Source organism: Columba livia, chromosome 1 (genome assembly GCF_036013475.1).
Source record: "Columba livia isolate bColLiv1 breed racing homer chromosome 1, bColLiv1.pat.W.v2, whole genome shotgun sequence".
NCBI classification, from domain to species: domain Eukaryota; kingdom Metazoa; phylum Chordata; class Aves; order Columbiformes; family Columbidae; genus Columba; species Columba livia.
Genome location: NC_088602.1, coordinates 18631403 through 18644870, shown reverse-complemented (window position 1 = coordinate 18644870; position 13468 = coordinate 18631403). Strand labels below are relative to the sequence as shown.

At 34.4% G+C, this 13468-nt stretch overlaps 1 protein-coding gene across 4 annotated transcripts in view; it reads right to left on the bottom strand.

Moving 5' to 3' along the window:
* ATM (ATM serine/threonine kinase) overlaps positions 1–13468 on the bottom strand; it is a 74502-nt gene that overhangs the window by 41093 nt on the left and 19941 nt on the right. For 3 of the 4 annotated variants that reach the window (XM_065048839.1, XM_065048860.1, XM_065048844.1), the window contains 15 exons: positions 12412–12611; positions 11799–11881; positions 11538–11693; positions 11030–11105; positions 10748–10881; positions 9288–9408; positions 7847–8023; positions 6796–6965; positions 6262–6508; positions 5560–5678; positions 4129–4255; positions 2743–2942; positions 1906–2080; positions 730–894; positions 325–457 (listed from right to left, as the gene is read on the bottom strand). In XM_065048839.1, coding sequence (XP_064904911.1) covers positions 325–457; positions 730–894; positions 1906–2080; positions 2743–2942; positions 4129–4255; positions 5560–5678; positions 6262–6508; positions 6796–6965; positions 7847–8023; positions 9288–9408; positions 10748–10881; positions 11030–11105; positions 11538–11693; positions 11799–11881; positions 12412–12611 — 2283 coding nt within the window. The remainder of the gene's footprint in view (positions 1–324; positions 458–729; positions 895–1905; positions 2081–2742; positions 2943–4128; positions 4256–5559; positions 5679–6261; positions 6509–6795; positions 6966–7846; positions 8024–9287; positions 9409–10747; positions 10882–11029; positions 11106–11537; positions 11694–11798; positions 11882–12411; positions 12612–13468) is intronic. The other variant, XM_065048853.1, reaches the window with a different exon arrangement.

Sequence of the window (13468 nt, the reverse complement as noted above, 5' to 3'; positions counted from 1 at the left end):
TATACTCATATGATACATTATCCTGGTCATTCACCATCACAAGTGCCCCACACCAAGAGCTAGAAGGGCATTTTATCCTCTCTGTCATGTAACACCTCACATAATGTTTGTGATACACTCTGCTAAAGATACTACTTCAGATTTTACATGAATAATAAATGGCATTCTACTCTGCATGTGAAATTACAATAAGGTTACACTGTTAAACATATAAAAACCAAGACACAAAATAAAACATTCAATGTCAAATTAGAATAGGGTTACATCTCCACACACTTAAAACCAGATACAGAAGAAATAAAATACATGACCAAATGTCAGTACCCTGGAAATTTTTCAGGAGCTCCTTCATCTGATCTTTATATTGTTCTAACTGTTTGCGTAAATCATACAGTCCTTCAAGTCGCGTTAAGGGTAGTGAATCACAAACACCAACGGAGAGAAAGTGATCAATTTCCTGGAAAACAACATTTTGTATTAAGCACCTTACAGCATACAAATAAAGGTTGAAGTAAAGAAGTGGTTCTCACCAGTCCATAACGTGGATATTAATAGATGCAAATAAGAATGGAGACCTACAAATATCTCAGAGTCTGAAACTGGCAATAAAAGGAATCCAGATGTCTCATTTACATATTTCTCAACTACACCTATAGTCAGAGAGTTTGTCTTTTGAAAGTTTGCATGACAAAACACACTATGCCATGAGATATTTTTAAATGTAATTACCTCCAAAAGAGAATACGGTCCTTTACTGTATTTTATTTTCTGTTGAGTTGCTCGCAAATCTTTAAAAGCAGGATATTCAGGAAAAGGATCTAAGCATTTGATTGCTTGGTACAGATTTTCATTATCCTTATTATCTATCACCAGGTACTTCAACAAGCCTAGGACCTTAACAGGAAAAGTAAATGAAAACCAAAAAAAGATAGAGAAACATTTTTGAGCCATATTTCTTATTCACATTATAAAGTTTATATTTCTCCAAGTACCATTAAACTGAGAACTCTATCAAAAAAATAGTTACACTGTTAAAAAGTTACACTGTTAAAAATAATAAAATGCTTAAAGACTTGGGAAATCACAGATATATTCTAAAATGGTGAGGCGTTTTTGCTACTTGCCCTGACAAATAGACATCAAAGCTTTTATTTCCACAGCCTAAAGTTTCATCCCGTCTTTTCATAAAGCTGATTTCAAATACTGAGCAATACAATCATTACAATATTGGCAATGATTTAGCAATGAACTGCACCCAAGTAGACCTTCTGATGTAATTAGGACTTTATTATTCTTACTAACTGAAGTGCCGGTAATTTGAAATCCTGTCAAATGCCTGAATATCATAATTTATTGCCTGAATCACTGAACTATGGTAGAATTCATTCTACAGCAGATCTACAAGTTGAATAAAAACTGGCCAAAAGGGCACCATATTTTCTTTGCAAAAACACTGCTTGTATGCTTTACTTACTAATCAATGCAATTGGACATTCAATCCAGAATTGGACTGTCTACAATCTAGACAATGAGGGTCTTATTCGGAAACCTGTCTTTAACTGAAGATGATTAACTAGCCTCCATTCAATACTAGAAGAAAAATAAAGAGAAGAAACTAAAAAGCGATCACTAGGGGAAGGACTTCCCTACAGGAGTGTGAGATGAGAAGGTCTTATATTTGCTATCACTTCCAATTCAGAGAAACATCTGCCCAGGGGTGCCCCGGCATGTTGCCTTTGCAGTCGTGCATGTACAACTGTTTGCACAGACATACAAAGCATAGAAAACTACATAGAAAACTACAAAGCATAGAAAAAGGGAATTAAAAATGAACATGAGCTTTAAGGACAGTGAACATGAAGTAAAAAGTCAACAGATAAGGAATAAGCAGCAACTCGAAACTACCTGTTCCTGAATCTCTGGTTGGTCCATGGCAAGAGGTATCAGGGTTCCCACAATAACATGAAGGTGGCTCTCTAGAGCATCATTGCAACACGTAACCGCTGTGTGGCAAACATCATGAAGGAGATCACAACAGACTGAAAAGCTGCACATGGATATGTCTCTGATAATAACAGGTCTGTCACAAGAAACAAAAAAGTGAAATTAAAGAACTACAAATTGTCATTATCCCAAGTATTAACCTACAACAGGGAAGAATAGGGGAAAAAGGGAAGTATCAATAAATTTTACAGACGGGAACCAATTCTAAACTTTAAAGTTTATTTACTCAAACAGCTCTAAGAATTTAGCTCAGGAGACACGGGAGAAAAAAACACACAGAACTTGACTGATCACTTTAAAAAATGGAGTAAAAAACTTAAAGAAAAATATATTCCAAAAGGCAAAACAAACAGACAAACAAAACACACATACACAAACAAACAACAAAAAACCACAAACAAAACCCAACAAATAAAACAACAATCCCCCTTGCAACCCTAAAAGGCTTTCAGATTAATATTTGCCAGAACAACATTGACAGAAACAGAACAAAGTGGAAAATAATGCCCTCTGAACCCTCCTGTGTCTCCCATAACCATCAGGTTGTTGTTTTTTTAAAAGACATTTTAGTAAGAGTTATAAATTTGAATTCCAAAATTATCAAAGAGGCATTTTTTTTATCAGCAAATTTGAATTATTTCTACAAGCGAATTAACATCTACTACAAGTAGTGAAATACAATGTTACAAGAACAAGGGAGCATAGACCAGTAGGACAAGATATAATTACTGTATTTACCTGCTATTGATGTGATGAATCAGGGTGTAAATCACATCTCGGAGGACAAAAGCCCATGCTCCTCCTAAACCATCTTTTATCTCTTTAAGTAACAGACTAACAAACAAGTGATAAATCACAAGAACTCTATGTTTCTTGTAAATATTGTTTGTATCTGATGCGTGCTTACAAAGGGCTAGAAGGATTTTCTGGAATGAATCCTAAAAATGAACAAATTAAGAGAAAAAAAATAATTTATAATGCCAATACAGATACACTTTATATCAAGAAAAAAATGTAAGTGATAGAGATTTGTTTGTTTTGTTTTGAAGGACATGGACAAAAAGGCTTTATTATTTTAACTGCTTTAAACAAACAAAAGACCTACATAGAAATCAATTCTCCAAGCAGGGTGACAAGCTCCATACCTCCTCCTCATTTTCTCTTTTTTGTTTTCCCCACCTGAGAAAGGTTATGAACATTTTTCCAGAAGCCAAGCAGTTACGGCAGCTTTCAACAACAGGAGAAACATCAAATAAAACCCATTAAAACACTGGGTAGTGTTTCAATGTGTATTATTTAAAAAATAATATTTGTATGTACAAAGTGCATTATTTCATAGAACATATAAATTCAGATTGCAAATGTTAAAGCTGTATACTTTAAAAAAAGTACCTAGGCAGGTTTTTTATTCCACTGGCTGGCAATATTAACTTTTACACTCAAAAGATTTAAACAAACATGGTCCAGAAAGAGGTTTTTTTCTTAATTTTAGACTGTGTACGGATAGGCAAAGTAAGTTGTTGACAATATATGCAATAAAATAGCATAAACTTTGAAAATATATGTTTCTAAGGCATAATGTTACAAGACAGTAATATGTTTATGATTTATTGCAAGGGCTGCATAATTTTATATGCCTTTGTATTTGCCTTTAACAACCGAAAAACAAATGTCTAAGAATGCCACAGACTATAAAATTTCATATGGTCAGTAAGGGAAATAAACTTTGATATCTTAATTGTAGATAGTATTTAGATAAAATTGTCCAAATGTAATTATTTTGGAATGTTTCTTCAGACATATGCCAAATAAATAAATTGGATCTAAATTGTGTCTGGTACACACAGATTTCCACAACTTGAAAAAACACTCTCTATTTATGCATGATTATTTATGTATTATGTAATGCATATAATAGTTCAGGCATTTAAGTTCTATAAGGTTCCTGTGTTCCTGAACTTAGGTCTTCTCCCATTGTAAAAGGAAAAGAAAAGAACAGGAAGGTTTCTAAGGTTGTATTTTTTCCTCATATATACATGACAAAAATGTCTAACTAAACAAAAACGTACCTGTAAAAGAAATTTTATATTCTACAGAAAAAGAAAATCATTATTACATACTTACCGGGCTCTTCGAAAGAACTGCTACAAGACTTGTTAATTTGCTTTTATGACATTTGTTAATATAATCCAAGGTTGTCTGAATCACATAAGATGAAAAATGAGGTGGATTAGGAGCAGGATCCAGTTCCCTAAATGAATGAAAATGAGATGTTTTTTCTTCTCAAAATCAAAACCCATGTATTAAATAAAATAAGTCTAATTGAATAAACATGTGAGTCCTACGAAATCTTTTCTGCTTTCAGTCAGAAGGACCAAAAGCATCCATCAATGACACACACATTATTTTCAGCTGTCTGTTGTCCCTCTATAGCAGCTAAATTGGACTTTCTCGACATTGTTTCATTATTTTTCGAAAGATCATGTTGCTAAAAACCCATATGTTTGTGCAATCTAAGGTACCTCGTTGGAAAATCTAATTGCAAGTCATGGATAAAGCTTCTGTATTTTGTAATTACGGGAACAATTTGGTTGAGAAAAAAGTAATAATCATGACTACATTACAAAAATAGGGCAGTCAGGTTTTCATGAACCTCAGGAATAAAAGAAATGCATCATGATAGTAAGAAACCAGCAACATCTAAGTTTAATCACTCTTATTCTTACCATTTCCTTTTTAGAAAGAAAAACTTTGGTTACTAGTGGACAACACGGTCTGTTAATAAACTCACTGAAACAAATTTATTTTATAAAGTTGTGAAATCCTCAGGCTTTTAACTTCTGGCAGATTTTCACAGAAATGCTTTAGTCTCTTTCAGGTTTATGTTTCTGAAATAAAAATATCTTCTTCAATAACTTCAGAAAGCGTAATGCTTTTCCAAATAGTTTGTACCTAAACACAAAAATCTGGAAAACTATTTCCAGGCATAATTATGCAAATAGTGATATTTTTAGGACAATAAAGACTGAAAAGCTCATAAAAATGAAGATAATTTTGGCACTAGAATATCTATTATTATTAGGAATTTGTTTATTTTGCATTGCTTAAGCAATCTTTTTACCAAAGGCAAGCGCTGCCACTACAAGAACTGTTAAAAAACAGGTCACTTTTCAAAGACTTCTAATTATTTAAAGACCTTTAAAAGAATCGCTTTAATTTAGACATTAAAACCTGATCAATTTTACAGAAGGGGCAGTCCATTCAAATTTGAGCTAATCTGACGTGGCAATGCCATAGTCCAGCTTACCAACTCACAATGGCATCCTCCTGCCCACCATTCATTCTTTCCATTAACTGAGTATTACTGTTGTTCTCCTTAGTGAGACTGAGGAATAACTGTGTGAGGAAGCACATCTATGGTACATCATTACTAATTACAATAAAAACCTTTAATTCCCAGTTTCAAGGCTACCTCTTCTTATGCCTGAAGAGCACATTTTAATGTACAATGTTATACAAATACAGTCGGCGTTTCAAAAATCTACGAACATGTACCTTACGTATTTACTTAGAGGAGCTCCTTCGCCTACCGTGGTATCGTGTGGTTCATGTAAGGTCATCAACAGTTCAACCACAATCTCTGGTAAGTTATTATGAGATAAATTGTCAATTTGCTAGAAGAAGAAAAATAGTTTAGCTAAAGTAATTTCACATTTCTTTTCCTTCTGAGAAAACTCTTTTTTTTCTGTCTGGATTCACTATTTGTTCAATTATCTATGACATAAAATTCATTCAGAAATTAAGCCTGGTTAAGACTATCTATGGCAGTCACAGGTAAAACAATTTACTTTCCTACAGTATCTGGAGAAACCCTCAACTTTAATTTTCCTACCAGTTCTGAATACAGACTCTGCCTCTGGGGACGATGGCTCCTCATAAAGCATTAACAAAATATTTTAAGAGGAAAACATGACTTACTTAAACAGATATATGGCAGGGAAATTCAGGGGGTTACAATTAATGGTATTTTTTTTTAATTACATTCTCAAAAAAGTAATATTTCAAGTCAACTGTCTGCCTGAAAGTTTCTATTGAATAGCTACTTGAAAACCTTGGGATAAAAATATGGCTAGTTTGGCTTTATAAAAATTATAACAATTTTCTATCTATAAACTTGAACTATTTCCATTTTTACAGAAGCTTCTTTCAGGTCTTTTCAATGCCATAGAACTCAACCTACACATTCAAATGAAATACCTGTTTTCCTAAGCAGTTTTCATCCTTAAGCATGTCGTAGACTTTAGAAGCTGTATCTCTCTGCTCTGCTACTTCACTCTTCCCAAGGCTTTCACAGGCAAAATATGGGAGGATATACACAAGTATCCTTGGAAAACAGTCTGCTAGAACCTGCCTCCAGTCTTTTTCAATTTGGTCGGCAAGTGATTTTACATCTTCAAATTGACTTCTAATCACCAGGTGTGGAACCAAAACTTTGTAACAAGACCTAGACGTAGTAGATACATTTGCAGAACATCATTGAATTGCATTTTAAAAAAATCTCAAGCATAATATAGCTAATATCATTCCTCTACTGTATAAGCTTGTAATTATTGTTTAGCTACTGCTGTACAAATCTCACCAGCATAAATATAATGCACAAAATACTTGGAATAAATTTTAAAAGCTCTCAATGTTATTTCACAACAAAATCCTGATGCACTTAGAAATCTGAAACCCTGTGTCGTAATTGTAAATAACTCTAAATAAACTGCTTTCATATAACAAACTTACCTATAGAATTCCTCAAGGCTAGTATAGTTCAGAAGAACATAAGGAAAAGCAGACAGGCTATATCCACTGTCATTTATTTTCAGCCACTCCATCACCAAATAGTCTAAATGTGATGTCATGAAGTCTTCTATACTTTTATAGCCAAAAATGTCGGATATTTTTTTCAAAACCTGTGCATGAAGCAAGAGTGCAGAAATAGCATGCAGAGTACATGATACTATGGCAAACTGACAGACCCACACCTCCATGTCCCACTCCTCAGCCTCTTAATGAATATTTGTATAACTCAGCTCTTATTTAGCATAAACAATTTTTAAAATGATTTGTACTGCCGTATCTCAAGAGTGCAATCAAGGAACTACAACTACCCCATATGAGGTGGCAGGCAAATAAACAACAGCCAGTACACATTTTGTGAGGTAGAGACTGTGGGTAAAAATAAGAGGCAACAAACAGAAAGACAGGATAAAAAGGACAAAACAAACACACTAGAAAAATGACTGGCATGAAAGGCTGCATTAGAAACAGCAATTATTTCACTATGCCCTTGTGAACTTCAAAATTCAAGTCCACAAGACACATACCATCTGCCAATACTTAGCATTTATTTTACATGTTTTACACATTAGGAAACTTGCTTTACTTCCACTGTGTACAAAGATTTTTTTAAATGAGATATGCAATCTTCAATGTATACTTTTATATAAGTAATATACTTTTATACTAATAACACACTTTTATATAAATAATATACTTGCATATAAATAATAAATGTAATTATATAAATCATAAATGTATACTTTTTATATTTTTTTATTTCAGATCCGTGCTTTTAATAGACAAGATTTGCCATTAAAATTGCCTTTTATGATGTCATTATTTCTATGTAGATCATGAAATATAATTACACATTCAGGTATTTATGCCCCACATTAGTTACACTTTTATAAAATTTAATAACTTTCAAAACTGACAAAAGCATTTTGTCCTGTTCCAGTTTTAAACTAAACTTAATTCACAGCCTAAATATCAAATGGAATTTTACACTTGCCTTTTTCACAAGGTGAGGTTCTAATTCATTCTCTTTCACAGACTGGCACACAGCAAACAAAGCTTGCTTTTCACAGACTGGACTGCAGCACAGAATCATGGCTACGAGCATCAGCAAAACCGCTTTTCCATTACACTGTCTGTCCAAAAGATCTTCAGGACTTGCATCACCCCTGACCTTCAACAAGAAATAATGAAAAACTTTTTGTACAAATAGCCTGTTGAAGCAATCTCCTCATTAATAAATTAGTATAAATAATTTAAAATTGAAGGCACCGACATAAATACTGCTGGAAATCTTGCCTCAGTTGCTTAACAATTTCTTCCCCCAGCTGCCTGCTCCACTCCTCAACCAGAAGTTACTGCCCCCCACATGCCAGTAGCTCACACACTCCAGTTCATGTTGAAATATGAGCAGTTTAAACAAAGGCAATGCACTTAACAGAGAAATTATGGAGGCACTGAGAAGACAAATCTCCTTTTTGCTCTTCCCTGATGCATACAGGAAAGAACTGCCTTGTGATTCAAATGCAGTTGTTCCCCTATTAAGGCATGTTGTTGACAAGTGGTGAATACTGAATAAAAGTTATAAAAGAAACTCGAACGGAAGGGCAGAAGCTAATAGACAACAGCAAGCTGAGGTGACAGAACAGCGAGAGAAGGCAACAGAGAAATGAGATGACAAAGAGCTGGAGCTGAAAGTACAGAGAGAGGAAAAAAGATGACAGAGATGAGGCCTCTGCATTGAGGCTATGACACAGCAGGCAAAGGGAACAGAGAAAATGCAGCAGAAGTGACATGCAGATAGATGATAGCATCACAGAAAAAAACAGGGAATGTAGGTGATGACGATGACTTAGCATGGGAGTAAGGAGGGAGGAAAAGTGAAAGATACTAATAGAAAAATGAATAAAGAAATTCCACAGTAATATAAACCATTGCAAAGAAAACTTTTCCTTCACTAGAAGTTTCTTCTGAACAGCTGAATTTTTAAAGTAAATTTTGGTTTTTTGAAAAGCACTGCTCTAATGACTGGAAACATGATCTTACTGAATCTCATAGATCTGTTTTTATACTACATAAACACATGATTTGAATTTACATTGCCTCTTATTCACTATTTATATATTGTCTGGATTACTGAGGCTCCATGTTTCTTTGCTTCTTAAGTGTTACAGTACTGAAACCCGCAACAACAAGTAGTATGATACAGAAAACCAATCTGGAACATCCAGTGAAACGTTTTACAAACTCCTGATGTGGGTGAAAAAGTGACTGACTGGATATGTAAGGAATTTCCTGAACACGACCTTGTTTCATCACCTCAGATTAACAGAAGTCCAGAAGAATTAATATTCTAGGAAACTAAACATGATCATTTAAATAAATCATCTTATTCATAAAATGAAATCTAGACAAAACTAATTACTAGATGTTAGTACCAGATTTCTCATTCCTTCCTGAACTCTGAGATAGGCGTTCTCAAAAGCCTTTTGCTGGAGCTTCGAGGGAAGGGGTTTTGACATTCCGGAAGAATCTCTCTGTTTCACATCTTGAAATAAACTTCAAAAGAAGAACAATAATTATTAGCATAACATTTAGTTTACAGAATTACTGCATACTATGTGTAACAAATAAAAATATTCTGATTTAATGAATGTTATTATTTTCTTCTTAACTTTTTGTACAGCAGTCTTTCCCTCTTCTCCCTCAAACATTATCAACAACACTACGAATATCTGTTGGGGCGAAATGGTGGAGAATAGCCTGAAAACACACAAAAGTTTCCCAGTCTTTGCCAGTGCCGGAGGCCAAACTTCAGTTGTCCACCACAATGGAACACTTCATGTCATAAAGTTATTTGGGAATATATTTATTCAACAGATGTACATGTAAAAAGAGTTTCCCAAATCATTTATTTTTTGTAGGTAAAAGGCTAACCCACTCTTTGTAACAAAAACAGGAACATCACAGTGGATTGGAGCAAATGTTACTCTAGCCATTTCTGAGTGATTATTAGCAGATACTTCAGAAGGATCACCACATGTTTGACTTGTGTGCATAATTTTTTGAATATAACATTTGACCACAGATGACCTACATAGATCATGAGTTAGAAGTGGAGATCATATTTAGTATCCTTTAATAATTTCCTCTTCAGTGAATTTGTTGCTTTCTGCACCCCTGTAAACATCCAGACACTTGAAGGTAGTAGCATAACACTCAAGATAACTGAATGTTGTACAAAGAAGTAAACCACATTGTCTTGTAATTTTCAGCCTGTTAGCTTCACTTAATGTCCCCATGTCTTTAAACTGGAAAGGGCCGTCAATCTTCACTTTGTTCCGCTCCAGATTTTGCAGAGTTACGCTATACTGCCTGCAATTCAACTCCTTTTGTGCTGAAGGGCTCCATCTTATGCCATCAACAGCTCTGCATAAAGTGTTTTATGCTTTCAAATGCCCCTCCTCTACTCTTATTCCAGGTCAATTAAACGCCTTTGATGTGTAGAGAAAAAACTATATATAGGTTATTCATAACACAAGATTATTTGAAAAGGTCTTCATGCTACATAATGTACGTCAACTATTTCTAGACTACAAACCACTATTTCCTATTTAAGTCTTGCATAATAAATTTAGTGCAAAATTTGCTATCATATATAGCTTTATATGTATCTAATGTTTATACCTCTTTATATTTATGTCTCTCACACCACAGAATACTTGAAATGTAGACAAAGTTTGAACACCTTAACCAAAGTAACTTGGTAGGCTTTTATATTCCATCCACATTAAAGCCTCAGAAGTACTGAAAAGAGCAGCTATACAGTAGCAGAAGTAACACCCAGTTAAGTGAAATTAAGTGCTATTCTTATAAACAGAAAAAAGGTCTACATTACCACCTGGTAATCGACTTTGCAGCAAGAATGCGAACTTGATGGTGACTATCTGCGAGAAAATGTGGGAAAGCATCACTCACAGGCAGATCTTCATTTCCCACATTAAGCATCACCCACTTGCAATGAGGATCAGCCTAAAGAAAAATTAATGTTGTTGTTTAAAATATACAAAAGAATACACACTGATGTATGCAAAAGATCTTCAGGTACTGGTTTTAAGTACACCTTAGGTATATACATGCTAATGAACATGCTAATGAACATCAGAAAATCTGGGATTACCTCAAGCACGGCTTTCATGCAGTTTAAAAGCGCCACTCTCACTGATGCTGTGCATTTCCCTTCTTGAGCTAAATACCTAAAATAAGGAAGATCTGAATAAAGGAAAAAGTTGCCAACCATTTTGAGAAAAAGTCTAACAGGTTAGTTTCTGCTGCTCACACTTCATTATTTGTGCTCAACAGGCATGTTTGGGAGAATTTTAATTAGTAATCTACAATTGTAAATGATATTCATTTTTGGTTGCTGAAGTTATCACTTCTTATAATTACTGATGCAATTCAGAGAACAATTATTAATACACAACAGTAGCATTTATTTTTCTAATACTATCTTAAGGACGACATAATTCTTTGCTACAAATATAACACAACACAGAAAATCTGGAAAGTTAAATGATGTCATAGGATACCAATGTCAAGACACACAACAGCACTACAGTCTTCACACTGATAGCAGAGTTAAAAATTTCAAGCCGAACAGACTTCTGCATTAAATAGATAAAACCTACCAAAAGGCTCTAACCACTGTCAAAAATTGTCCTTGGGCATCCCCTGTCTCTTCAGCATGTGCGTGGGTCTGGGCCAACCCTACTGCTACAGGGAGCAAATTACTTAGAATTACTTTACAAACTTCTTGATCTCGACGGTACAAAGAACACACATCTCTGTGAACAAAAGAAAAAAATATCTTGAAACATGAAACAGCCCCCAAATCCTCTAGCTGTTGAATTAAAATAGCTATAATATATGCTGAATGGTTTCTATCTTACGAAAGAGGCCTAAGAAGCATAAGAACTTCGTCTTCAGGCAAGATGTGTTCTTCACTAGGGAGCTCCTTCAAAAGGACCAAGTACTGAGGAATGAAAAAGAAAAATAAGGGAACCAAAATGGAAAATAATACTTAAGAAAACATGAAGACAAAGAGAAAAAATATAAAACACTTTCAGTAACTCTTACATGATATCACACAGCAATGAGACCTATTGTCAGCTCTTATATGTTCAACTCTGACCAACTTTTCACGCAAAGACTGTCACACAGAAACACGGCTCATGAAATTTTCAGTATTGGCAGTCGAAATTATTTATTTTGTAAATTAAAACAGAGATCCTCATCTACTACAGAGACCATTTCTAGCTATTTAACAAAAACTGATAAAGGTAAGATGTTTATACTCCTCAATTCTTTATTTTCTGGCTTACAAATTCTAAACTGCTCATTCCCCAACCACCACACATTTCAAAACACTAAAGGTAACCATTTTAATGTCTTCTCAGGGAACTGACAAGAGAAAGACAAGCATATACAACTGACAAGAATTTACCAATTTAAAACCAGTACAAATACAGAGGTGGGTCTGCTGTAAAAAAAGCTCACACTCACCATGTGCAGATGCAAGGGCTTAGTAGTATCAAAGATGCTGCCATCAGTAAGTGTCAACAGTTTCCTGCGTATATCAGAGGCTCGGAAGCTCACGGGCTGAATTTGGACTGTAGTTACACAAATACACAAGCACCTCAGAATTTCAAGGAGAAGTAAATCCTGCTTTGTCAACTGTTCTTCAGCTAATGGGCTCAAAGGACCTGAAAACAAGACTTTCATGTAAGAAATGCTTCTTCAAGGACAATAAAAAAATGGGTAATATTTCAGGTCTTTACAAAGATTATTTAAGTTCTCAGAACAGATAGAGCACTATCAATCTTTAAGTTCATTTGTTACTGAGCAGTTCTGCATCAGTAACAGCTTCTTGAATGTTTCCTACTTCTACAAAGATCTTCTCTAAAACAGAAGCTTTAAATTTTATGTGCCCATACATATGGCTGATTTCTCCATCAAGGTTAAAATGAACTCAGTGGAACCATCTGCAGCTGTGCTCTTTTGGGTTGTTAACTATAATTTAGGATACTTGGATTCAAAGCTGAAATTGAAATAATGACAAAATCACTACTATGATAACATCCTCATTGAAACGTCAATTATAACCTAAGCAAAATAATTACAAATGCAATTTTCCTGTCACATTTAGAGCTCTTGTAACTTTCTTTAACCGTAGACTTTATTTATTAGAATTATTTATCGGATGGTTGGAGAACATTCTTCTAAGACACTTATTCAACACGACGGGGAAAACAGACCAGCTGCTCTTTGTAAAATTAATATAACGCACTGATTTTCTTCTCATTCAATAAGAAACAGAAGACATAGTCCTGATTAAAAGCTAAGATACACACTATTTTTATAAAGAATCTAAACTGAAAGAGAACATCAGCACTTGTAGCTCCTAACAGGAATAAACCGACAGATTCATGCTCCTGTCCCTCTGCAGGCCCAGAGATAGAAGAAAGCCGACCTCTTCCAGAATTAGCGATCAGGAAACAGACAAAAGTTAAATAGGACTACTTTTAAGAAAATGAATCACAGTCTAATGACAGAGACAGAA